The sequence below is a fragment of the Polyodon spathula genome, chromosome 30 (assembly GCF_017654505.1).
Source record: "Polyodon spathula isolate WHYD16114869_AA chromosome 30, ASM1765450v1, whole genome shotgun sequence".
NCBI classification, from domain to species: domain Eukaryota; kingdom Metazoa; phylum Chordata; class Actinopteri; order Acipenseriformes; family Polyodontidae; genus Polyodon; species Polyodon spathula.
The window spans coordinates 2,567,335-2,595,304 of record NC_054563.1 but is presented as its reverse complement, the minus strand read 5'-3'; the positions used below and the strand labels follow the sequence as shown (position 1 = coordinate 2,595,304).

The window sequence follows — 27,970 nt, the reverse complement described above, 5'->3', positions numbered from 1 at the left end:
ATGCTCAAAACTGGTTAAAAGTGTACTAATATAATGCATGTTTACAAACAAACAAATCATACGAAAACAATACAGAATCATCCACATTTAGTCATACAGATTTGTACTTAAATACATTCACATTTGAATACATATACAGTACAGTTTAAAAAATGGATAGTCACATGATTCAATTTGACATGTGACTTGCACTCACAAGGACAAACATTTTTGTAAGACCCCCTTTTACTAAACAATAGTAAACATTTATGTACCCCCAAACAAAAGTAGAAAGTACATACAGTCAGAAAAACTGGCGCATGTAAGTAAACTGAACATGTGTCAGGTGACAGCAGCTGTGTGAGATGTGTGTGCAACTATTCAGCAACAACAGGAAAGCAGAAGGATCTCAGTGACTTCACAAGAGTCTTGATCATGAGTGCACATGTAATCAGCTGGCCCAGCAACGCAGTGGCTGTATCGGGCAGTGCATCAGCAATACTTTACAAAGCAAATCGTGATTAAAAAGAAAATACAGTCTATTGCAATCTGGATCCCAGTATAAATATATAGTTATATGTTGTTTTCTTTTGGGTTAAAATAAGGCTCACAATGTTATTAAAACTAGTGTCTTCAATTGCACTTATTCCCTCTGAATTACCATCCATGCCATATAAATATTCTTCATCAGTTGGTCTGTATAAAAAAGAAAAAATGTAAATGTGTTAAATTTCTTAAGAAGTTACAAGGTATTTTTGTATTTGTAGGGTTGCCATTTTCAATAGGAGTTCATTGGCAAGGGTCTGTTCAGCAGAGCTGCACCAAGTATTCATTATTCCAATCAAGCTCCCCACAGGTGAGGGTCATTGGTGCTGATTGGGCTCATTTTCCATTGCAAGATAAACAAGTGAGGAAACAGCTGCTTGGGTTTGTGTGGATCGCTGTTCTCTACAGTAACCACAAACCCAAACAAGTCTCTTCACTTGTTTCACTTGCAATGGTAAATTAGCTCAATCAACACCAGTGACCCCCATCTGACTGGCAATACCTGATTTCTGTGGCGAGTGCAACCAGAATGCAACATTGGTATAAAGGATGTATCACCACCCCAATCTGTGGTGATACTGTCAAGAGTAGATACAGATTGATGTCCTTTAATATGAGAAGTGTACCATCAAACCTTACATGCCTGGATCATTGTGAATTCACAGAGCAGAACTGCACTGAAATTACACTGCAAATGTGATTAGAAGTGGATGCATACACAAATACCACAATGCTCTGAGCACTGGATATGAGGGCAGCACAGTGCCACCATGTGGCAGGACAGGATAACATGTACAGCATCAGTGTTCCTTGTGATTGGTCTCGGCAAACTCTATTGAAAAGGCAGGTGACCTCTGTACATAATTAGGGAACAAATATTGACTAGCATAACACATATGACTTATCAATGCATATGTGTTTTACCAGCATCGTTTACCATTCATCCAGAGTTAATAATAATAATAATAATAATAATAATAATAATAATAATAATAATAATAGTGCATTTAATCTGTCTGTAGGGTAGATCTGAATTTACCTGCATCTGGTGATAAATCCAGTCCAGGAAATATGTCACATTGCCGTACACTCCGGGTTTGTTTCGCTGGGCACACCCATAACCCCAGCTTGTGTCTCCCACCAACCACCACAGTGAGTTCTCCTGGGTAACTAATGGCCCGCCACTGTCACCCTGGAACAATAGTGCAGTTTCCCTTTATATCTGACTTCAAGGTCACCTTTTACTGCTTCAAGGTTGCTGTATCCCTTCCCTTATAAAAGTTTTCCATAATGAAAGCAATACAGCACAGTGAAACCACAGCAACGAGTAATACAGCACAGTGAAACCACAGCAACGAGCAATATAGCACAGTGAAACCACAGCAACGAGCAATATAGCACAGTGAAACCACAGCAAAGAGCGATACAGCAAAGAGCAATACAGCACAGTGAAACCACAGCAACGAGCAATACAGCACAGTGAAACCACAGCAATGAGCACTATAGCACAGTGAAACCACAGCAATGAGCAATACCACAGTGAAACCACAGCAAGAGTGAAACCACAGAGCAATACAGCACAGTGAAACCACAGCAACGAGCAATACAGCACAGTGCTCCACAGCACAGTGAGCCATCAAATACAGCACAGTGAAACCACAGCAACGAGCAATACAGCACAGTGAAACCACAGCAACGAGCAATACAGCACAGTGAAACCACAGCAATACAGCAATACAGCAAAGAGAATACACAGCAAATACAGCACAGTGAAACCAAGCAATGAGCAATACAGCACAGTGAAACCACAGCAAAGAGCAATACAGCAAAGAGCAATACAGCACAGTGAAACCACAGCAACGAGCAATACAGCACAGTGAAACCACAGCAACGAGCAATACAGCACAGTGAAACCACAGCAAAGAGCGATACAGCAAAGAGCAATACAGCACAGTGAAACCACAGCAACGAGCAATACAGCACAGTGAAACCACAGCAACGAGCAATACAGCACAGTGAAACCACAGCAACAGCAATATAGCACAGTGAAACCACAGCAAAGAGCAATACAGCACAGTGAAACCACAGCAACGAGCAATACAGCACAGTGAAACCACAGCAACGAGCAATACAGCACAGTGAAACCACAGCAACGAGCAATATAGCACAGTGAAACCACAGCAACGAGCAATACAGCACAGTGAAACCACAGCAACGAGCAATACAGCACAGTGAAACCACAGCAACGAGCAATACAGCACAGTGAAACCACAGCAACGAGCAATACAGCACAGTGAAACCACAGCAACGATACAGCAAAGAGCAATACAGCACAGTGAAACCACAGCAACGAGCAATACAGCACAGTGAAACCACAGCAAAGAGCGATACAGCAAAGTTACAGCACAGTGAAACCACAGCAATCTGAATTTAGCTGCAATACAGCACAGTGAAACCACAGCAATGAGCAATATAGCACAGTGAAACCACAGCAAAGAGCGATACAGCAAAGAGCAATACAGCACAGTGAAACCACAGTAACGAGCAATACAGCACAGTGAAACCACAGCAATGAGCAATATAGCACAGTGAAACCACAGCAAAGAGCGATACAGCAAAGAGCAATACAGCACAGTGAAACCACAGCAACGAGCAATACAGCACAGTGAAACCACAGCAACGAGCAATATAGCACAGTGAAACCACAGCAAAGAGCGATACAGCAAAGAGCAATACAGCACAGTGAAACCACAGCAACGAGCAATACAGCACAGTGAAACCACAGCAACGAGCAATACAGCACAGTGAAACCACAGCAAAGAGCGATACAGCAAAGAGCAATACAGCACAGTGAAACCACAGCAAAGAGCAATACAGCAAAGAGCAATACAGCACAGTGAAACCACAGCAACGAGCAATACAGCACAGTGAAACCACAGCAACGAGCAATACAGCACAGTGAAACCACAGCAACGAGCAATACAGCACAGTGAAACCACAGCAACGAGCAATACAGCACAGTGAAACCACAGCAATGAGCAATATAGCACAGTGAAACCACAGCAAAGAGCGATACAGCAAAGAGCAATACAGCACAGTGAAACCACAGTAACGAGCAATACAGCACAGTGAAACCACAGCAATGAGCAATATAGCACAGTGAAACCACAGCAAAGAGCGATACAGCAAAGAGCAATACAGCACAGTGAAACCACAGCAACGAGCAATACAGCACAGTGAAACCACAGCAATGAGCAATATAGCACAGTGAAACCACAGCAAAGAGCGATACAGCAAAGAGCAATACAGCACAGTGAAACCACAGTAACGAGCAATACAGCACAGTGAAACCACAGCAATGAGCAATATAGCACAGTGAAACCACAGCAAAGAGCGATACAGCAAAGAGCAATACAGCACAGTGAAACCACAGCAACGAGCAATACAGCACAGTGAATGATGGTAAAGCATAGATAAACATTGTAAAGAATAGCAAGGTCTGGTAAATCACAGTAATAGACATGGCAGCCAGGGTAATCTATGACACATTCATAGTATAACCGTGGGAAAACATGGGAAAAACACTGTGGTAAACTTGCATGAGTCTCTTATTGCACATGTAGTTACAGGGCTCCTAACCCTCTCTCACCAGCAAAGAAGCCTCCCACAAGATGGCAGTCATATATAATCTTTTTTGTAAGCCGATAATAGAACTAGTGCAAGTATTTGTAAGTGAATGCTGTGTTATTAGCTAACCCATTTAGACCAAACCCTTCTGCATGGTGGCAAACTAACCACTAGAACTGGTCAGATGAACGTGACCAAAGCAGTACTGTGACTCTCCCAAGCAGAACATGCAATTGTTACCTGGCAGGAATCCACTCCACCTTGCAGAACCCCAGCGCAGATCATCGTCTTCGTTATCAACCCATTGTACACTTGGGCACTGTTACAGGTGTCCTGGTCAATAACACTGACCCGGGCCATCAGCAGATCCTCATTAGCGGCTCCTGAGATCGAAAAACAGAAATGCGATAAACGTTGAAAACGGACACAACGCACAGAATTAACAGAAAAGTAACATTGCGTTTGTTTTGAATAATAAATGTATATGAAATGTTCTGCCTGGCTTATTTGTGTATTGGTTACGACGCGAACACGAGGGGTGTGCGGTCGCTGGTTTGTGTCCCTCCTCCACCCTGATACACTAGGTCTGACTTGAACCCAGGTCCTTAAAGTGAAAAACTATACCTCCTTCTCTCGAAGCTCCCCATCCTGAGATCCAGTATTGACTTGAAGGAGCTGCCTGCAGACCCACATTTGGCAAACAGACTGGTTTTACAGTATCTGCAGGTAAAAACAATTCCACAGTGAAACGCTACAACCTGGACCCTAGGGCTTCCTGCAGGAGAATGGGATTCTCTTTTTCTTGATTATTTTGTATTACTATGATTTCTAGCATGTATTTTCAATGCTTTATACAGGAGTGGAACAGTGATTCAGGAAAACAATGGAATAGCAGCTGGCTGGTGTTCAAGGTCTATGATGACTCTGATTGACTCTGCTCTAGCCCCGAAGCATTACGCTCCTGAACATCACAGCGTGGGTAACTGTACCTGGGTTAACTACATTTGACTGGCTTCCAACCCACTTCATGAAACGACCAGTTTAACACTACAGCGGTACTTGCTTACCTGAAAATGCAAGAGGCCTGGTCAGTTTCATGAGTGCAATGTCATTGTCCTTTGTTTGGCTCTTGTAATTCTTGTTTGCAATAATAAGGGACACAGAGGATCCTGGGACGGCCTGCATTTCTGTCAACTTAAGCAAACCAGCAACAACTGTCCAATAAGAAGGACGAGAATACCTGCAAAACAAAACAAAAATGAACAGCTGTTGGGGATCAGTGGGCGACAGCGGTCTGGACACCTCTGAATCCAAGGTCTACCTGCTGTCCATTTTCTGCAATACCTGGTTAAGTCTGAACCCACAGTTCTACTGCAAATGATGTCACCTAATAACACTCCTTATACTGTAAGCCTGCGAACCATAAGTGTTGTATAGAGTATATATCAGGAACAGGGAAGTGTTTATTGCTTTCCATTATTTTACATGAGACATTGCTTTCTAATCTGTCTGATACTTCCCTATTTATACACAGTTATACACTGATACATAAATGTGTGTATGTACTGTGCAATATATATATAGAGTAACACAATCAGAGTTACTCTATATAAGGGTTCCTGCAGCTGTGCAGTTTGAGGAGCACTCATTCCTGTGCCCTCGTGTCAGTAACAGCTGTGGTTGGATTCTGAATTCCATACAGTAGGTGTTCTGAGTATCACTGCAGCTGCAGAGGAGATACAGAAAGGAGCTCTTACGTTTCGACACAGTGTGCTGCTGTCACTATCCAGTAGGGGGTGATGATGGTGCCGCCACATATATGCTGCTTGTTAATCTGGAGACTGACTTGCCATGGCCATTCCCCTGCCCGGGCCACTGTCCCTCCAATAATCCGAGTCGAGGGATTAGATTTAACACCACAGCCTGCAAGTACAAACAATACAGGCAATTCACACGGTTCAGTGCATTCATCTGTTAAGGTAGACATTCTACATTTTTCTTCATAATTAATGTATTACTTTTTTTTATCCTCTATGTGTTGTGCTCTGTCATTCTCTATTGCTGTTCCCATCAGCGCTCCAGATAAGGTTTTGGGTCTGTGAGGAATTTACCCTTTAATTTTAACACTGAGAGTAACACAGGGGGTAAACTGCAACATTACCTTGAAGTCTTGAGAAATACTGTGCAATCTTTAATGGTAATGGGGTAGGCATTAAAAAGGAGGCTTCCATTTTAACTGCAACGTTACTTTGAACTCCCATGCAACCAGGCGAGTGTTCTACAGGGTTCTTCATTGGCTCATTGACTCCCATTACATTGTAGTCGGGAAATTTCAATTCGATGTTAACAAGCGCGCTGTGGTATCAACCGATTGTAAGTGTAAATAAAACAAGTCTTGCTGCAGGTTCTGTTCAGTGGAACGCGGGTGTAATTCGCTGGTTGCCCAGCAGGTGGGTGTAGAGTGCTGAATAAAAAGGAACAGCTTACCTATGCAGCGCAGTGTGACGACTGATCCAGTTGAACAGGAACTGCTGCAAATGAAGGAAGAAATAAACAAATTTTTTTAAAAAAGACTTTTGTAATATGAGATAGTTAGTGGAGTTTAATGTGGTTAAAGGAAAGCAGTACATTAAGGTTTTATCACATTGTTAATTATTATATATAAGTATTTTACTTGTACAATAAAACATATGTACAGTAGAATAATGAGTTTAATTTGAATGACCACATTTTGCGATAATTATTGGATTGACAGAATTCCATACACGTTGCATGTTGCCAGGATATTCTCAGAAGTCATTCAGCTCATAGCTGTTTGCTTTTGTGCGCTTATCAGTAATTGCTTGAATCATTTTAGCCTTGGCTCCTTAGAAATAATATAATAATGTATTACATCATAACCAAAAATGGTCCAGCTACAAGCCTGGGTGAATTCCTCATTAAATCCAGCAGGTTTAAATATGAATGAATGCTTAGGTTTTTACAGTAGTTATATGTAATTGCCTTTGCAGTACCACGCTGTCACTGTGGTGTGTTACACTGTGCGATGCTTGCACCATTGCACTGTGCTTTAATTCCATTTGAATGCAGTCAGATTCACCCTGAGGATGTGCACCAAGACCTGACCCCAATGATGTAAAACAACATGCTCTTCACTTGAATAACTACAGAAAGACTTGCTGTGAAAACAAAAAAGGACAAAACGAACCTGCTTGTCAGCCTGTTCTGGAGCTTTCCTCCTGTGTTACTGAAACTAGAGTCCAGCTTCATAAACCCATTGGATCCACCAGAGATTTGACTGGTTTTTCCAAACTGTAAGTATGTGTCTCTGTGGAAGAAGAAAAAACAATAAAAAAAACCTATTCATTATCCCCATATGGAAGTGTGATGACATCAGGGATCACATCAGTCCACAAGCAGGTTTTGCAGCTCTTCACTGGGAGAGAACGACAGTATAAGCAGGCTTTCTCGACTGGTGCCAATTGAATGGCACTGCTCTTGTGAACTCAGTAATATTTATAACTGGTGTACTTTGCGTTAATGAGTGTGTATTTCACGGTAAGTGCACCCACAAAACACCTGCTGTGTATTTCACTCTTCAAAATGAACTAACCAGCTCTTTAAAATGATGTGCACATTGTGGCTTGTTTTGAGCTTTTTACTCATTAGAACAATTAGTTTAGAAAGGAAAAATACACCCAATAAAAATACCAAAACCAGATAAAAACAGGTCAGACATTTAATTCATGTAAAACAAAACAAAAGGGTATAGTCCTACTACAGGGATACACGTAAAACACCTACAATATTGCATAGCAGTTTCACCCATTCCAGGTTTTACTACGAGCTTGATTAGCCACAGCGTATAGGTAACAAGCTCAGGTGTGTCAAGTCATAGTAAGACCAGGAATGGATCAAACCGCTATGCAGCGGGAGTATTATTTCCATCCCTGTACACCATAAAAATGAAGCAGTTAAACAAAGTAAACGTGCCCTAAGGGAGGAGGTGGTAGAGGTGCATGGTGTAAGCATAGCAGTCTCTGAAAGGGCCTGCCTTCTTGTGATTTCTTAGATGCTTCTGTGTTCTTATGTTCTTACCTGCTGTATCCTATCTGTTCGCAGGAGATTTTGCCATAGCTATCGCTCCAGTAATCCGTGCACACTGGCTTCCAGGACTGGCTCGTGGGGGAATAGGCCTGCAGAAGGAAGTTGGATCCATAGAGCCGGACTGCAAGAAGAACAGACAGGGACAGGTCAGCAGCTGACTCGCCTTTACCAGCGATCATGAATCAGACAGGGACAGGTCAGCAGCTGACTCGCCTTTACCAGCGATCATGAATCAGACAGGGACAGGTCAGCAGCTGACTTGCCTTTACTAGTGATCATGAATCAGACAGGGACAGGTCAGCAGCTGACTCGCCTTTACCAGCGATCATGAATCAGACAGGGACAGGTCAGCAGCTGACTTGCCTTTACCCCGATCATGAATCATCTCTGCCCTTTCCAGGCGGATGCCACACTGGATTTGCATGATCGCAAGTACATTCAGCCAAGGGTTTTTAATCTGAATGTCTTATGCAAAGTAAATCTCACAGAGTTCACATGTTCACAAATGAAGTTTACTGTACGATTATTACAGGCAATTACAACTAGCAAGAAACTACTCGGAACAATAATTCAACTGCTCCTTCATACTGCTGCTTCTCTCTAATGTAATTTCCTCTCTCTTAAACTGGTGCCAGAGACTGTCTGCAATAAAAGTCCTTTTAAGTCATTGTACTATTGCAGCAACGGTAGCCAAGGTCCCAGTATTAACCTACAAACCTGCTCTATCAATCAGCCCGGGTCTAGGTACAAGGTAAGGGGCTGGATTTTGAACTTTACCTTAAAGTTGTCATAATAATGTCATAAATAAAAAGCCATGTCTGTTTGATACAGCAGGAGGAAGTAGGACAGATTACAAAGAGATATATCAACAGTTAGAAGATAGTACAGGTTTTAACCACCCTGGAAAAAAAAAAACTCTGCATTAGCAAAGTGTAATATACATTGGAACCTTTTGCAAACTAGCAATTGTACAGTTTATTTTTGAATGGGGTCCCCAGTGGCAAGTTGTGGGGGACACTGATTAACAATGTGAAACCCTTGCTCTGGTGTCACTGTTTTGGTAATATTGCATCTCTAGGATAACCCATGGGCAGAGCGGAGGCACACACAACACGCACACGCACACACAGACACACACACATATATAGAAGTGATGAGCAGATGTCTGAATAGAGAGGACAGGGTACGTACGGCACTTTTCCTCATCTTCCCCAAGTGGACAGTCTGGTGTACCATCGCACCACTTTGATGAGCTCACACAGCTTCCTGAAGACCCACAGGGCACACCAAACACGCAGCTAGAACCTACTGGGGAAAAAAAAAAAAAGATTTTCACTTAAATCTATAACATTACATCTGGAACTTTAAACACTGAACCGGAAGATATACAGCAGTGTGGCCCTAGAATTGAAACACACTACATAGTGAATTCATACAGTACTGAATACACTTCCCACTGATTAACCCCTAACCCTACTAACCCTAACTACTGTTCATCATGATCTTGCACTTCATATGTTCTTATTGGGGTGTGTGGGCCGTCATGAATCCATAGCTCCCCTGGGTAAAGTTTGCACATACCTAAAAGGCTCTGCTGTTTACATTCTGGTACTGTTATGCAGTAGTTGTGGTTTGTATGACAACCAGGCAATATAGCAGAGCGGCTAGCTGAAAAACACACTTTAGTGGCTTTTCATTCCACTTAGTAACACAAACAGACCTGCGAGAAGGACGTATTTTCTCTGCTACGTTATACAACCTTTTCTCATGATGTTGTTTCTTCATCCAGAAAACCAGCAGAGGCAGTCATGCGAAAATATTCTGTATACCTGGTTTCTTTTTTATGTTTTTTTAAACATTTTTTTTTTATTTTATTCTAATGACTGCTATCTTTTTAAACTCTGATGCTAGGACACTAGCCACCCAATCCCAGAATGAGCTCCTGTATTCCAGACCCACTGGCTACCAATGCAGCATAATGAAATGTGCCAAGTGATCTACAACTAACCACTGTTTTTTAACCAAATGTTCTAGAATGTGTTAGGTGACTGAAAACGGAGAAAAGGGCAAATTGAAACTAGAAAAAAAGCTTAAGCTAAGAGTTTTACGGGAGCCAACTCGGGCAATCTTGTGGACCCCGATATGAGAAACGCTGAACTAAACATACATGTACCATTAAAAATAATTCATAGTGTTACCTCTCGGATAGCCTGTCCAATACCTCCAGTTTCTACAGATAACCTTTGCAGTTTTTCAGTTTTTGCAAGTAAATGGGTGAAGCAGGAGTAGACTGTGCAGGTCTGGCAGGTGCTGTACCCAAACATTCACGCTGTTGGACAAAAACATGCCTATACAATGGCTACCACAGCAGGGAAACCAGAGCTAGAAAACCACGGTAAGGTGCACATGTAAACCCTCAGCCAAAGACAAACAAAACACCCTTTGTCAACAGCGGCGCCCAAACACATGCGCAGTGGCTTGGTTTACATGATGGAGTCAAGAAATGCAGACACTACAGAGCGATGCATGGTGATCCCAAACGTAACTTCTCATCAAGGCCAGGCCCAAACACAAAATTCACATTCGGGATCTGTTACCAGTTTGTCTATGGTACACTGGGGAGGGACCCATAATTTTGGCGTCTCTTGATAATGAATGCAGTCCCAAATGAAGGCATTGCTTTTCGAACGTGCACAAAGCCAGTGATAACCTGCACCGAACCCGATCCCAAAGCAACACATCTCCACACCCAGAAAAGACCATTTTAAAAAGAGTATGATACACAAGTGTGGTTTTGCTCTTTTTAAATGTAGAATGCATCAGCCTCACAGACTAGCTTGAGAATTTCATAAATTGTTTTTTTTGTTTGTTTGTTTGTTTGTCTTAAGTGGCTGAAGCAGAAATCTAGATTTGCCCAGAAGAATCAAGTTGAAAAATATTAGTCAGAACAGAAGCTTCACCCTCAAGCAAGGGAATCGAATACTCACAGTTAGTAGCTAAGACTTCCAGCACTGACTTAAATGAAACTTAATTACATACCTGTTTCTGGGGTGGGTGAGGATGACAGTGAGGGCCAGAGAGTTGAATCAAAAACAGCTAAACGTTTTACAAACCCTGGGTGAAAGGATAATTAACAATCTTACATCAGTCCATATCTCAGGGTTGGGGAGGAAAGTCGACTGGGGCTAGCTCACCTGCCTCATCCTACTTCAGCAACCGTTTGAATAAACAATCAAATACAAATAAAACACCACCCTGTTATTGTGACGTCTAACTATCACGTCTGTGTCAGCCCACCCAGTCTTAACACCTCATTCTTTCAAACGCATCCTTGGTAAACACATGAACCACAACATACAAGCTGTGCATTGACAAAGGTCATAAAGTTTAATCTACTTAACCCAAATCTGATAGCTGCCAACAGGAAATGCATTCTCTCACTGATACTAACATTACAGTAATAACAGCTACATACAGATAACTGGAGTTTCTGCTTTGTGGAAATAAACCACGTTGACTGCCCTAATTGTGCTTGTAATGCTTCATATTGAAATTAATATGATAACTGAACTCGACAAGAGAATGACAAAGCGTTTAATTGACTCTCATCTACTGTAGTACTATAACTATAACTCTGTTAGTGCTTAATACCATGCCGAAAGATGTCCATTTAGATTTAATGGTTGTCTCAACAACCAAAAGCAATTTGAGCTGAACGATATGCCGCTGGAATACAAACGAAAAGGGCAATGAACATTCTCCATGCCAATCAATAGTAAAGCAATCTCCTGAGCACTGCTGAGAGGCAACTTTCCTGTTTACCGCCGCGCCTACAGCTCGCAATGGGCGGTACCACAGAGTGTCCAATCAGAAGCGACGGAATGGAAGGTATTCATGACAGCCTTATCTTGAGCTGCCTATCAAACTGTGACCTATTCTAGCAATATTTTGAAGAAAGAAGCTGTTTATGCTTGATAGGTCAAGCAGTGAGAGGCAAGAAGATTAGGCAACTGGAGAATTTAGCATATATATATATATATAGCCATTAGTTTTCGGTTTATACCGCTTTTACCGAAAAAAACCCAGGTTTTACAAAAACTATTATTCATTTTTACCGGTTTTCAAACGAAAGTGCATAAAATAGATATATTAAGGAAATACAGTACATTAGATATATGTTTATATTAATAATAAATGAGGCTGCGTGTATAAGCAAAGCTGACTCTGTTAAAGTAAGCGATGTTGTGGAAGATACACACCCACGCATGTGCGTACCTGTACCTGCTATTCATTATTCTCACGCCCACCCTGAACACATTTCACACTTTACAGACAGTGCGGACAGTTAACTGCGTCCAAAGCAATTACAGCTGATGTTAGTAAACTACTTTTCATGCTAATATGGGTAAAAAAAAAAAAAAAGAAAAACGTAATAAACCAGAAAGTGAATTCCACATGTAGATGGCAATGCCTTCTCCAGACAACGGAGGCATCACTCCGTTTGAATTCTCAAAAAAATCCACCGCACCGACTTTCCAAATCAGAGCCATGCGGCTTTCGCCTGCTGAGAGTCTCCTCTCGCTCGGAAAAGACGACTGATGCGAACCTGCGCTAAGCTGGACTTGTGTAATTTACACCCTTATAGCAAGCGTCTGGCAGGGCTTCATAAGACTGTAAATGCATTCAAATATATCACTGGAATGGATGTAGATTTCGTAAAATAAACACCAATAAATTCCCGGGAAATAAAAATAAACAGGGCCCATATAAACATAATAAATACATGATATCAGATTTACATTTTTTTTTTTTGGATTTCATCCTGCTGACATTCTGGACCCGATCCTGCAAGCTAACATGTTGAACGCCTTACCCCTGCGAACAATACAGAGCATGCATCTCACTGTTCAAAAAGAAGTTAAGCACACTACTTACCAAAATACCAGATGAGAAACCCTGTCACTCCCAAAATGAACAGCACACCAACAACACTGAGAGCAACACAGGCTGTCCTCCTGCCTGAAGAGCAAAACCATGATAAGAATGGAAATACTGCCGGGCAATGGCAGGGGTGGCATGCACAATATAGTTTGTGTATATTTTTATTAAACAACGACATCACAATCATAACAAAAACTAAAAAAAAACCCACCAATAACACAACATGTACCCTCCCCCACTTCCCATCCATATAAATGAACGCATACACAGTCTATACATCAAAACACATACAGTAGAATATAACAATAAACTAAAACAATATTCAACAAGTAGCAGGATGATTAAAACATGTAAAAGCATTTTTATCTCAAATTACTGTTGATGATTACTGTTCTAATTCTACGGCAGTAAAAAAAAAAAGGCATTCAAAATATTATAAAATGAAATCTGTATGTTTGTCTTGAAGTCTCGCAGGTAAGGTTACCATATGTCTCCATGTTAAACGGGACAGTTCAGGTTTTTCAACATCCATCACAGTGCATTCTGGTACATTTCACCTGTTGCACCTTTCACTCGTTTCCTTTCTTTAAAAGAAACAGGACTACACTTACCAGAATGCAACGGGGCGCGAGTTAAAAAGCCTGAACTGTCCCCAGCTGCCTCGGTGAACACGGAGCCATGAGGCCAGCCTCCTGGAAGGGAGCAGCCTGCAGATATACCTGAAGAGGCAGGCCTGTCCTGCTGGTATTGTTGAGGAGTGGGAGTGTATGTTGGAGCTGAAGGGCTGTAGTGTGGCACAGCTGAGGGGCGGTGCGGAGGCAGACACTGCGGGGGAGGAGCTACAGCTACACTGTATGGAGAGGGCCGGTCCCGTCCCTGTTGGAATCCATAGTTTATATAATATGGCCCTGAATTCTGTGAAACCAAAAAAAATATATTAGTTATTAAGTTGTGATTCTTTGTTTAGCCTTCAATAATAGCCTCTACCAGGCATGGCTTAACATGTTCTATGTGCATGAGATGCACGTATTAATCTCTAGAGAGTGTTGTCTCGTGAACAAAGACATATTTATAACATCTTACTGATACTGTAAACAAAATAGAAACAGCAAAGCTTGTGTTTAAAAAAAAAAAAAAAACACAACCAGTTATTATAAAGTTCCATCATTCTCTCGATTCTTCTAGGATTATGTGGTGTGGTGGGGTTTCATTCACGGCCACCTCAGAGTGGCACGGATACAAAAACTCTCTTCTCTTCTTTATATGGGGACATGTGGAAGATGAAAATGCTGGACAACGTCACATGACGATGCAATCTGTCTCCATTCAAAGCAATGGTAAAGATGTGTTTTGAATATTTCTTGCAGGAAAGGGTTACCAAAACACTGAGCCTTACTGTAGTGCTTCTATTTGCACACGTTGACAATGTGTATACTGTTCTCTTCAAGCAGTTACTTGACCTGGCAATCACAGTATACATAATATTGCATATAAAGGGGGTTGTAGCTAGGGTGTATTGTACACATGAGTTCTCTTGTTTTGTTTATAACAGTGTCTAACTTTGTACATGGCATGAAGGGTGGTATATAAATATGAATGTGTGTTGCTTTGTATTGTATAGTTCTGCAGACGTGTCAGATAAAATAGTATTTAGGGTTAAGAACGAAGCAGGGATACCATTTTAACCAATATGACTGGAATGAGCTTAAAATAAAATAAGCTTGTTTAAAACCATCAGCTACTGGTTCAGAGTGCATAAGAAAGAAAAGCAGCTACTCCTGTATCTGTGAAACATTTAGGACTCACTGGATCTGCAGCCATACTTGTGCTGATTAAATGTAGCTCTTCTGTGTTGGTAACTGCAAATGAAAAGAAGAAATGAAAAATTAATAGAACAAAATAAAAAATAAAACACACAATACAAAACACAGCACATTTTAGGAGTATCTAATATATGTGCCAATATGTTTATGGGCAGCATTTACTGTATAATGACTGTGTGTAAGTGTTCAGTGGCTCCCTCTAATCAAGCTGAAAGTATTTCTCGCTCACTCAGCTGTGCATTCAAAGAGTGCAGGAGAAACTTCACTCTCAGTTTGATTAGAGGAAGCCACCCAACACTTACACACATATATAAGTCATTAAATCTATATACAAAAACAAACAGAAAGCTGATATAAACGAACGTAACCTGTTTATACAGAAGGTGCCATTCTGAGTGTGAGATCTACATGCTCAGTGAAATTATAAGTGGAAAGTTGCTGCTAACTGGTTCCAGTGGGGACGTGACTTCTGATTACTATTATGAACAAATTATTCAGAGCAGCACAACCACGTCAGCTTGACTCCAGCAGCAACCGAGAACACAGCTAGTGTCAGAAAGCAAACATTAAAGGCTGCTTCTTCAACTGACTCAATCTTATTTGCAATTCAGAACTGATCAGGATGAGGGTTTTTTTTTTAAGAAAGAAAGACTAAATGATAGAGGGATCAGAAGTCTTTTAAACATCTAGATACTATTAAAGTGCAATAACACTGTGTAACAAAAAAAATAATAATAATTTGTTCCTGGATAGTAAGTGTTATTTCCTAATTGCTTATGCCTCAAAAGTATAGAAAATGGCTATTATTCCCCACAAACTTTGCTTTTGTGACCAGGACAGTGATATTTCAAATATCACTATTTCCAATGGGAAAATGGGCAAATGTGTGTCTTTTCATTCACATAAAGTCAGAAAAAAACAACATATGAATCCAAATTAACATGTATTTATACTAAAGTAATATAAAGATGACTACAAAAAATTTAGAAGTGAGTAGTTTTTCGAGATTTACGATTATACTGTAAATACAGTATAATTGTAAATCTCGAAAAACTACTCACTTCTTTATTTGGCCGCTGGTCTCGCCTCTCAAGGTGAGAAGGAATCCATTGATCTCTGAAAGGAGGAACTGATCCGACGATGCCAGTTCAGCAGGGTGGTCCGCGACAAAGTCAATCAAGGGGCCTGTCTGCCTGCAATAAAGCAGAGGCAGTGGAGGTGAGGGAGAGGGTTGTAAATGGGATGCCAGTCTGCAATAAAGCAGAGGCAGTGGAGGTGAGGGAGACGGTTGTAAATGGGATGCCAGTCTGCAATAAAGCAGAGGCAGTGGAGGTGAGGGAGAGGGTTGTAACTGGGATTGCGTCAGACACAGCCAGGTGAGTTGTGTGTAAGAAAGCAGTCGACAAGGTAAACAGGAAATGAGCAAGCCACATTTATTTTGGCACTTAACAATAGCTCTCCCCCAAAAACTCTTCTTTTACACTTATCCATAAACAAACCAAAAAAATACAAACTGTGCACATGGATAATCAGTAGTTAAAAACAATGTCACCAGCTGAAAGATCACGACGCTGCCTAACTTCAGCCTGTTTTTTTTGTTGGCACATTTTTACGCAATACTTCCATGATAGGCTCAAACTTTGTTGCTTGTTAAACCAACCAACCAACCAACCAACCGTGTAAAACAGTACACTTTGCCCTTAATTGCTGTTCCGGAGTACCAGCAAATAACTTTACAACATCCGGGACTTTTCTTTATCAGCAGAAAATAACTCGAGTGTACCATCTCTGAACTGGTCTGGGACATCAATAGGGATTTCAATGACAGCTTCCCTTTAATGTTTAACTGTAGCTCAGACCGTCTCTGTTGTGGCGTTTATACTCATTACTATGGGCACTCATGACAAGTTTTTACTTCTCTGAATGCTTATGCAGCTGCACAAAGAACTTCTTGAATTAGCCATCACTGGCATACAGATACTGTTAATGTGTATTTCACATATGGAACTGTTTTATTATCAGCGTTTCATATGCATCTGAACTAATCTATGTGGTATTCTCTACATAAACCCAGTAAGTACCAAACTCATCTTTCTTTGAAAAAAGTTCAGAACACAAGCTGTATGTATGTACATTAATTTAATACATTACAATGAGACAACTTTTGCGGTTAACAAAATCTGAATTTGTTATCATACCAATATAGTTAAAGAGAATATTCAAATAACAGGTAGATGCCAGTTAAAAATGCTCTAAAAAAATTACAAAGTAGCCTGTCCTGAAATGAGAACAATGGCACTTAATGAGTTAGGTCAAGAAAGAACCCAGGACATGTGAGATATTAACAGTATCCCATTGGAAATCTCTCTCTTTTGCTAGTAGAACCCCCAGTTTATCATGCCTGAAATCTAACATGTCTTTCTGTTTCAATGCATGTTGGAGAGGGAATGTGTGCTTCTCAACCAGTATCTAGGGAGTGTGTGCATTTCTACCAGTATCTAGGAAGTGTGTGCTTCTCAACCAGTATCTAGGGGCAGAACTCCAAACCCTGCCTCTACAGATGCCACTTGTAATTTGCACTAGTGTTAATACATGAATCTGTAGTGGCTGAATTATAAAGACCATGCTGCTGAGTTAACAGCACTTGCTGAAATCAAAATGTAATTTACTAGTCGATAATTATATATAATATTTACAATCAAACCTCTGCTTTTCTGAAGCCAGGTATATCTGTAACCCGTACTTAATGAATCCATAGAAACGTGACTGTCTAATGAAATGGTATGTACATAATATATGTTTCAATAAAAATAAAGATTAAGGGAGTGGGGTGTACTAACAAAGGACGAGCCTCGATGGGCTGAACGGCGCTTTTCTCCTCCTCAGGCATTCCTTACGTTCTTATGATTGAAATTAATCGTTGACTTACACCGCCCTCCCAAACCCCTTAGCTCGGGTGACCAGCTCAAAACCGGGATGTACTGTCAAATAACTGATAAGACTAATTAAACCATTGAAATATTTTAATGGTTATTTAAATAACCATCATCTCACTCTTGGTATTATTATTATTATTATTATTATATTATTATTTATTATTATTATTATTATAATAAATAATACCATCATTAATTAATAATCATAATAATTATTTTATTATTATTATTTATTGATGTAAATTTTGCTTAATAATAATATTATAATAATAATAATAATAATAATAATAATAATAATAATAATAATAATAAATACATTTACGTTTTGTCTTTTTTTTTTTTTTTTTTTTTTTTTTTTACTCGCTGATGGATCTGTCGCGACTCTGTCTCGGCGAAATCCCACCAGAACTGAACAACTACAAAATTACCCCATTAAACTAAATGAAAACGCAGGGCGCACTGAGACATAAGCACTCACGCCCGTGTTCATCACTTTATACAAATGACGTTCTTGATTACTCTAGTACTGTATCTTGTTTTTTTGTTTTGTTTTGTTTTCAGTGCAGGTGCCATAAACTATAAGCGGGTGTTTACATTATTTTGGGAAGAGGTTGTGTCGCGCTACATGAAGTGGCTTAAAACCGGGGCTTTTTAAAAATCTTGAGCAGTGTCGGGACACCGGGACCTTTGATGGCCTTTGGCGTCTGCTCACCTAGTCCACTTGATCTGGAATGACCCAGGGCTACTCTTAGGCACGTCCGCGCCTTCGGGGAAAATGAATACATGCCTGAGTAAAGGCGTCTCAAGGACGAAAAAAAAAGTCATCGAAGCACAACTGCTATTAAAACTGGAGAGTCTACAGCACTGTTACCGCAGAGTAGCGACTTTGTTGACCCACTTTACAGCACTTTATAATGAATCGACTGCTGGCTTACATTATACTGTTGTAAAAACCTGAAATCAACTCATATATTCCATTAAACATATAATTACTGTGATTTAAATATTGAAATGTTATCGACTCTGTTCATTTGGTTAATACGTGTTATCGTTTTTTTTTTAAAATTAATTTCACTTAATAAAAATATGGGAAAATAAGTACATATCTCCCTAATTTCGTATGTGTCAATATTAAATCGTGTCGCTACGGCTCAAAAAAGGCTGTGCATAGGGCTGCATTTATTAACCCATTGTTAGCAGCCGCTAAACGCAGCTCAACGTGCCCGTACGGCTTGTTAAAGAAATAGCCTACTAACATGCCATTTAACACATGCTAGCTAAAAACAAGATACGCTTGACGTTTTAACATTGCAAAAACAAAAGGGGAAACGTGCTATGTTGTTGATCAGATAAAATATCACAATATATAGTTTAATGTTTATTCACGAAGTTGTTCCCCAAAAAGTTATATATTAATAATAACATGCCTTGTGATATTGAACGAAACTGCTCTAAATGTCGCGATAATAACAAGCCTTTTTCAGATAAGCAGTTATGAACACCACTCACTTATTCAGGTGTGTATTTCGCTGAGCATCAACAAAAATACACCTTATACCTCTACAAATTACAATAGGCTACATAACTGACAACAAAAAATAATCACTATCGTAAAACGAATGCCATTTGTTTGTTTATTTTATTAATACAAACATGAATACAAATAAAAAGACAAGTAACGCTTACCTGTGTTGTGTTCTGTTGTTAAGTGTACAAGTCCATATCCTTACTTCAGCTTTACCGGTACTGTTTTGAATGGCGATCCGTACTACACAACTCCAGTCACGGCTTAAACGTAAACTAAGACCACACCTTGTTTATCATCGAGTGAGGTTAACTTTAGGTTTCCTAATCAAATACTGCTGAAACAAAGAGAAGCTGAAGCTACAGAGCTGTTACAGGTGACACAAGCACTTGACTGCTTCCGTTAGACTTTCTGTTCACAGCCCCTGGTGAGAATTAGATTATTTCGATGGGTTTCGTTAGAGGGAAAAAAATATATATAGGGCCTATACAGTAGAGTATAAATTCTCAACAGGTAATAAGTCTATGTCATTTGTTTACAGTAACCAAGCCTTTGTTTTTGTTTTATGCAAACAGGTGAAGTAAGAATGAGGAAGATGACAAATGATTCTAGCACAGGGAGGGCTCAAGCTTTTGTATTAGTCTTGAGGGGACTACAATCAGCCTCATTCACAATGTGAACACTTGCATAAATAACAGTCACCCATTTACCTATAACTTGGTTTGTCTTATGCCTTAGACAATTTATTATTTTTTGTATAGAAAGAACAAAACCGGGTCAGAATAAAGCCCAGAGGTGCTCACTAACCCCAGCTCACCTTGGGACTGCCACTGCTTTTACACCTTCATGTCAGACTGAAACCACTGCGGAGAAGCAGGTATGAAACCTCTCTTCATCTAGTCTATCACCAGTGAGGCAATACTTCCCCTCATACCAACCATATATTGATTTCCAGCTATTGTAGTCCTGCTACTGTGCCCAACACCTAATTCCACATTGAAATGTGTGTTTGCTTTTAGGGAATCAAATAATTCGCATAGAGATTAGCTTCTACTGATGTGGATTGTTTCCAAATGAACCAAACCAGACAGGGTTGATTAGAGCACCCGATCAATGGGCAGCACACTGAACGAACAGGCACCTCTCCTAGGAAGTTTCTCAAAGTAGATGCAAACAGTCCATTTAGAGATGCCTTTCAAATGGAAGAATTTGAAGAAGTTTCAGCATAAAGTCGAAAGATTCTCTTACGATAAAATACATTTTTTGTAAGGTTTAATTTTATACATAAACATACAGAACTTCAGATTTAAACTTCACAAGGTCTTGTTACAACCTCTATGGCTACAGCATGACTAGGCTTTGAAAAAACACCTTTCTACTGCAAGAAACAGACTTGGTTATTTCTGAAAACAGAGGCATCCAGATTACACGAGGACATTTCTGGAAAGGAAACTCGTTTACTAATCCAAATTTGCAATATAATGCACATTCCACTTCCTTGTTGGCATTTGCAACATGACCTGACCCTTTTTGTTTATTTAGGTTTAATTTTATTGTAGATTGATTTTTCAAGTACCACATGGCAGCTCAGTAACAGTATGCTTCATTCTTAAATTACATTGGTCTGGCCAAAGGGCCTTACCCTGATGGACCTTGGAGCCAGTATTTCTGCAAATCATTTCCTATAGCTTGTAGGAAAACAAGCTGACATGCACAGGCTTGGCTTACTGTTTCACCTTGATCTATGCAAAGAAATTAAACTGCAGGATAGATGTCTTTAAATATTACATAGCTCAGTATCTCCCTGTCAGGCACGATTTTTTAATTTTTAGAAATTTTAAAACTGTTACTGTGAACTCTATGGAGCTGGAGAAGTTGCTCTGCCAAAACTTTGAAATAAGCATGATGCATTATAAAACAGATAGGAAGCTTAACACGGGTCAATTATAAACTCGGTGACATATATGTGTGCCAGTCACATGTTGATGTAATATCACTGCTGATGTGTTCAAGTAACTAATACAAGCTTAAGGGTGTTAGATACAGGGGTCTCTTTCTACTGTATTGCGTATACTTGTGGTGTATATAATGTATGCATTAAATATTTGAGAACTACATTGTCAATCACTACATTTGAACTTTCCTCAGTCATATTTAATCATGGTACATTTTTAGAAAAACACAAACCCCACAGTCATTTAGAATTTCTTTAATTGTTCTACATTTCATTGCAATTACATGAATGCAATTACACTTTACATTGAATTTTCTTTTACGTAATCATGTCACTGATAATATATGAATACTGGGAAACCATCACAGAAATGATCTTTGTGTAACACTGTATTAACGATGGATGTAAAAGAAATAACAAAACAACAAAAAAACTTCTTTAGAAATACAGTATGTGACATTTAACAATGCTACTCAATGTGCGGAGGATCACATTTTTGTTGTTGTTGTTCCCCAACGACCTGTAAAAATCTAACTCTAATCCTGATTGTGCAGTGTGTTAATTAGTCCCCAGTGACACAAAAACTTGCAGGAAGCAGGTGTGGCATTTACTGTAAATAGATTTACCAGAAAGTAGTTAGAAGTTGTTTGAACCATCTCAAGCAGAACTGATCCTTAGCACATATTGAGCAGTAAAGCAGAAGGGTATAAAATAACATCTGTCCTGTTCAACCTCCTTTAAATAATGCAAGCTCATCACATTGGATAACATGACTGCAAAGTTAAAGCGCAATCATTGGTATTCATCATGCATCATGTAGGTCAAGGGTGGCCAAACAGATGGCTCTTCCAGTCCAGGTCTTTGTTCCAACCCTGTTCTACAGTGTTAATTGAACCAATGAAACATCCATGCAGATGCTGAAGTAGTTACAAGTCTCATTTAACCTCTTAAACATGGAGTGGAACGGCCTTCCAGGATCGTGATTGGACACCCCTGAATTAGGTGGTATGAATAAGGTATTAACCATTTCACTGCTGTGGATAAACCATTCTCAATTTAACTGAAGGAAAACCTCTTCCATGTGTTGTTACAGTAACTAGTTATAGGAGGACTGCACCATAGACACCCTCTATTGCTTTTGATGTTAGTGCTGCCCATTGTACAGCGCGTAGTGCTGCATTTCCTGTGCTGAATGCGATCGTGTTTCCCACCGCATCGTCGACCGATGTGATATCCACCTCCTACCTTACACATACTGTACAGAATAAAACATTTCCTACATGCAAAACAAAATGACTTCTCTTAACTCTCCTTTAATGTGAGATTATTAACATTAGAAATGAACAAACCATTTTCTCACTCAGCAGTTGATAGTCAGTTACCCGGTCTAATACAAAATACATTCACATGGGCTTTCCTCCCATTTTCAAAAAATATATTCCAACGTGTCTACCGGCCTTTTTTTCAAGTTACGATAAAACATTTTTTTAATTAATCTTGGAAATCCTTGTATTTTTAACCAAGCACATCTAAAACTGTGATTTTGAAGAACAGAACGTGATATCTAGGATATTCTTCAGCAGATCCTTTTTTGTGCCAATATAAAACTAATAATTAAAACTAAGCTTTGGCTGAAGGCTTCCCAGAAATGTGCAAACTGTTTCTAAAGGAAGCAAAGTAACTTTTGGCTGTTCTATAATTTCCAAGATTATTAAGTGCAAATAGAAGCCCCTTTGGGCTCACATGGCTTTATATAACAGAGCACAAGCATACATGCACTGGCTCTCCCTACAAACCCATTCTTAACATACCCACATCAGATTCACTTTCTCACTTCTATTCAAATTAAAACAGAGGGAAATGATGACCAGCAGTGCGCAAAAATACTTAAAATCAGTGGCGATTACCTTCTGTAAATTTGAACATTCCCTATTTGCAAGTCCCAGAGAGAATACGTAGAGTGTAACAGCATTTTGCATGTAAGGAAAAGCAAATAAGACAGAAACAACTGAGAAGATTTCATTGGTAGACTAAAAAGATATCTGCTTTGGTAAGATTTAATGTATTAAATATTACGTTTTAAGAGCGGAGGGTTTCCGCTGCGCACCACTCGTTTTTCTTGGGTTCCTTTGTGGTCTAAACCCAGGCCTGCCACCCTGGGAACAGACGGCTGAGATTGTTATAGTCCATGGCCTGCTGGATGAGCAGATTGACCTGGCCCCCCACACTGAGGACAGCTCCCTGCTCCACTCCCTTCAGCTTCTCCTGGAGCCTGAGAAGCACCCGCTCTGCCACTTTGTTGAAGCTCTGCGTGTCGCTGCTGAGAAGACCAATCAGATCGCATTAAAACAAGCATCGGAAACCATTTGCCCTGCAATCTGCACTTTCTTCATTGCTTTTGGGGGTAGCGTCGCCCATTATTCGGCGTCTACACCTCCAGACCCACTACTGAATGAGAATGTGTTTTCTGCAACATCAGAGCTCAGTGGTCGGCTTCATATTACACATTTAGTGCAGGCAAAATAAAACTGAAAAAAAATTACACACTAGGGGTGTGCTGATATTCGGATTATCTGAGTCATTACCGTTAAGAATTATTTGGGTTGGCAGGTATTAAATAAATCCACTCATTAATGTGTTGATTTCAAAACAAGAAAAGCCATCCTTCCTTCACCTTTACAATTGTGTGTCAATCAATGTCAATTAACTCCGAGTGATTTAAAAGTCGATTGGAAGCAAATTCTCAACCTGGGCGCTGAATATCTTTCCTTAAACCTAACTAAAGAGCTACCACTTGGATATGCATTTCTTTGTCGAGTTTAAATCAGAGATTACATTTTGCCCAGGATTACAATCTCACAGCTCACTGCAGAGATAATGCATTCAATAAAGGAAGCAACATCAAAGATTTCACATCAAAAAGTATAAAAGAAAGGGAAGAGAAATAATCACTTGAAAATACAAATGAGTTTTAGTTAGTTTAATCATGACATCTTAAATAACACATCTTTAAATAACACTATCAGATTGTTATTGACTGATACTCACTAATTGTGCAAACAAGGGGAACCGAGGGATCGCATTGTTTTGTGTTGAGTAATTAACATGCTCTATTCCATTTAATTAATGCCTAATGGCTTCAAGTTTCTTAAAGATAATTACCTGGAAAATCTCAGCACACCCCTATTATACACACACAAAAGTTCTCTTTTGATTTTAACAAAGAGAACTGTGAAATCATTAAATGTAATAAACAATTGATCACAAGCAAAAAATACCAATAAAAGGTCCAAACAATTGTATGGGATGTACAGGGGTCTAGTATACAATCTGTAAACAATGTCATCTGTTAAGATAAGAGCTTACAGGCGGTCACATTGCAAACAGACGTTCATAGTGTAAAAAACGGCTGCCACAGTGTCAGAGACAAAGCGTTGCTAATGCTGTGCTGCTAACAGGCCATACCTGGACTTCTTGTGCGATTCTTGGTCTTCCCCTCCTACAGTGGCATTTAGAGTTGAATTGAGTTCAGCTTCCTCGTGTCTCTGCTGCAGATAAAGAGCTTTCAAGGGATTCATGGTCCAGTCAAACATGGGGTCATAGAGCAGCACCTGCAGGGACATGACACCAAACTGACTCTGGGGATCAATTACAGGCCTTCACTGCATTACAGCTACTGTAGCTTCATGTGTTCATACCTAGCCATTCTTTATTGAGCAAAAAAACAAACAAACAAACAAAACAAACAAAGCACATTTCTCTGCATACTTACAAGATTCAATTTACATTTGCGTGTGTGTTTCTCCTGGTCAAATAACTGAATTATGGAGTCCAACATAAAACCAAGGGATAAAAAAAATCGACTATTTCAACATTTTTAGTTTACCTTTTGTTAACTAGTCATCCGTCATGTATCCGCCTGTCACATATCTGCCCTAACCGTTTATCCGCCATGATCAAGCTCTTCAGCACAGTCAGTGAGTGAGTGAGTGAGTGAGTGAGCGAGAGTACCAGGGTTGGACACTGAAGAGTAAGCAAGTCGAAACCACCGACAGCCACAGTTCGTTTATCATTGAACAGAGAAGATTAGTTCAGATTCTAGATTCCACTAAAGTTTCAGCACACTGTGTTGTATGTACTCCATGCGCTACCGTTGCTGGTAGTGTCACGTGAGCTCTTCACTGTGCTGATATGTAAATAAACCCTGTTCACCTGCGGGGGCCATCAACTTCAACCCCCGTCTGGATCTCCTGCCTGTCACTCAGCAGCGAATGCACCCAGCTACTCGGTCACAAGCATTAATACCCTGTACCTTTCTAAACAAGGGATTTAGGGGAGTGCCCTAATAAAATCGGAATCTCAAAACAATAATCGTGTGAATACAGTAGTTGTTACAGCTGTGTACAATGGTATTTAAAACAGGGTTTTACTTATTCGACTTTTTACATACCCGCCCTGGTCCAACGCAGTCGGATACACACAGACTACTGTACTATGTAGAGGTGCTTTTCTGAACCGTTTCGAATGCAGCATTTCATGCTGAAATGAGGAATAATTGGGTTTTTTTTGTGTTTTTTTTAATTAAAGATAAGGGTTGCAACATGGGTTCAGGGGACTCTTACGTCAGAGTGAATACAGTGACAGCAAGGAGAGGTTTTTACAGACATGAGCTTCACTCTAGAGAAACCAATACCTCGACAATCGTTAACAAAGCTTCCTGAGAATTCCTCATAACTTCCATTGTCTTCTCACAGCATCTTAAAAAGGGTAACAAAAAACAGCAACATTTAGTCATAAAAATAAACAAGTAAACATGATTAAATAAAAGAAATCTCTCGAGCCCATAGCCCAGTCTCTGTATCTCCGTTCTGCTGCTCACCTTCTGAAAACTCCCTCGACCCCACTGATCCCCATTCCGTCCACTATATCTCTGGACAGTCTGAACGGCACTGTCTCCGGGGTTGGGAGAATTTTACCCTGCTCAAACGCAACACCTGATAAAGACAAGTACAAAAAGAACGGCGTTTGGAGAACTGCAGATGTGTTTCAATCGTGTACACCGGTCAATAAACGCTTTTCACCTCACCTAAATCTATGTGCACCAGCTCTGCGGTCTCTTCATCGATCAGGATGTTCTGTATGTGGCGATCGCCAAGTCCAACAATATAGCCAACTGCAATGAGATGAGACAAGGTTTAGACGCTTCAGAACTTGATAAACTAACAAGCAGATCTGCTTCTTTATGAGCAAACTCTTATTTTTTACATATTAGAAAAAAGAAAAAACATTCTATATACTGTGTCAGCTCTACAGACACCCCCTGTAAAATATCATCAGTATTGAATAGCAATGAGCTGAACAGGTGATTGTTCATCTCCTACTGCTGGAGTGCTCCTGTTTAGAACACTGTTACACATAACAGCAAGCAAGTTTCACCAGGGGAGGTAATTCAGGGAATGCAAGCAAACCTCACTGTCAAAGCAGGTTTTCATGCCCAGAAGGCTGAGCTATGGCATGCTGTTATGAATAGATACCAAGAAACTGGTTCCAGCACTTATGACTAATGTAAATTAACTGCAGAAAACAGTTGCAACACACTACAGCATATGCGTGCGTGAATGAACAGTGCATTTTATACAGGTCACTGGATAACAAACAGCCTCATTTCCTAATGCACAAGCTCCTGGTGGAACGGCCCAGGGAGAATGAGAACAGCAGCCTGGGGAGATCGTTACCAATGGAGGATGTGGCCACACTGCGAGTGTATGCAAGCCGCTTCTCCAGCCAAACAGCAGGATCCAGGAACTTCTCCATGCAGAAGTAGCGGAACACCGGCCGGAAGTTCTGGCAGACCTCCATGAAGGTCTGCAGCTTTTCCTCAAATCCTTGTTTAATCACCTCCTTTAAAACACATTAGGCAGAGCTCAGCATGTTCATGTACTGAAGCATCTCCGATCCCAACAGAATGGGCACAATGCAACACACAGCACTTGTGATTCATTCATTCATTGTAATGATTTTATTATACTGAATCAATTCATTCCGCGAACAATAACCAACCAATAAATCAATCAAGTAAATCAATCGGATTTCTGTTTTTACACACTATTATGGATGTGTAACAAAAAATCAGAAACTGCAACTTTGTTATACCCCCGAATCTAAATCAGCTAGTTCAACCTTTACTTAGATCCCATGAGACCCTTAAAAAATGCCACCACCATTCATTCAGTTCTCCTTATTTTCATTACGCTCGCCCCTTTTCTGTCTTTAAACCTACATGCATTTTCTTTCTGCAGGCCAGGTTCCCCCAGTCTCCAGGTCTGTATCTCTGGTGGGCTCCTTTCGATGGATCAACCAGGAACTCTCCAATGGGGACGGTCCCTGTGCACCACTCGAGGACCCCGCTGCGCTGAGAGAAGGGAACAACCTGGGGGGACAGCGCCTTCACAGCTTATCAATCTCCCATGGGCTGGTGACAACATACAATAGAACAGGGCAGAACTGGCACTGGCAAACTTGTATCCATTTC

At 40.2% G+C, this 27,970-nt stretch overlaps 2 protein-coding genes across 7 annotated transcripts in view; both read right to left on the bottom strand.

Moving 5' to 3' along the window:
- Nucleotides 1–14: 14 nt before the first annotated feature.
- On the bottom strand, nt 15–19,966 carry tmprss2 (transmembrane serine protease 2). Of its 4 annotated transcripts, XM_041232745.1 has the most exons (16): nt 19,646–19,965; nt 16,085–16,216; nt 15,007–15,059; nt 13,920–14,115; nt 13,195–13,278; nt 11,299–11,373; nt 9,451–9,567; nt 8,251–8,380; nt 7,361–7,480; nt 6,640–6,683; nt 5,910–6,075; nt 5,220–5,392; nt 4,777–4,872; nt 4,393–4,535; nt 1,565–1,717; nt 15–675 (listed from the first exon to the last, which is right to left on the bottom strand). In XM_041232745.1, exons 3-16 carry the CDS (start codon nt 15,019–15,021, stop codon nt 667–669), a joined length of 1,521 nt encoding a protein of 506 aa, XP_041088679.1. In that variant the 5' UTR covers nt 15,022–15,059; nt 16,085–16,216; nt 19,646–19,965; the 3' UTR covers nt 15–666. The 4 variants fall into 4 exon arrangements, with proteins under 4 accessions (XP_041088679.1, XP_041088678.1, XP_041088681.1 ...); XM_041232744.1 differs by lacking the exon at nt 16,085–16,216 and having other exon boundaries at nt 19,646–19,964; XM_041232747.1 differs by lacking the exons at nt 4,777–4,872; nt 16,085–16,216 and having other exon boundaries at nt 19,646–19,966.
- Nucleotides 19,967–21,678: 1,712 nt separating this feature from the next.
- Nucleotides 21,679–27,970, bottom strand: part of atm (ATM serine/threonine kinase) — a 41,495-nt gene continuing 35,203 nt past the window's right edge. For 2 of the 3 annotated variants that reach the window (XM_041233298.1, XM_041233297.1), the window contains exons 57-63: nt 27,719–27,868; nt 27,174–27,339; nt 26,525–26,611; nt 26,318–26,432; nt 26,132–26,195; nt 24,904–25,049; nt 21,679–23,758 (exon numbers count right to left, since the gene is read on the bottom strand). In XM_041233298.1, coding sequence (XP_041089232.1) covers nt 23,575–23,758; nt 24,904–25,049; nt 26,132–26,195; nt 26,318–26,432; nt 26,525–26,611; nt 27,174–27,339; nt 27,719–27,868 — 912 coding nt within the window. In that variant the 3' untranslated portion in view covers nt 21,679–23,574. Of the gene's footprint in view, nt 23,759–24,903; nt 25,050–26,131; nt 26,196–26,317; nt 26,433–26,524; nt 26,612–27,173; nt 27,340–27,718; nt 27,911–27,970 lie in introns of those variants that run through there. The other variant, XM_041233299.1, reaches the window with a different exon arrangement.

Coding starts and splice junctions, on each gene's coding strand:
- tmprss2 (XM_041232745.1), bottom strand. Junction 4,536..4,776: donor GGGAGCTTCGAGAGAAGGAG/GTATAGTTTTTC, acceptor TTTCGATCTCAG/GAGCCGCTAATGAGGATCTG. Junction 1,718..4,392: donor GTGGAGTGGATTCCTGCCAG/GTAACAATTGCA, acceptor CTATTGTTCCAG/GGTGACAGTGGCGGGCCATT.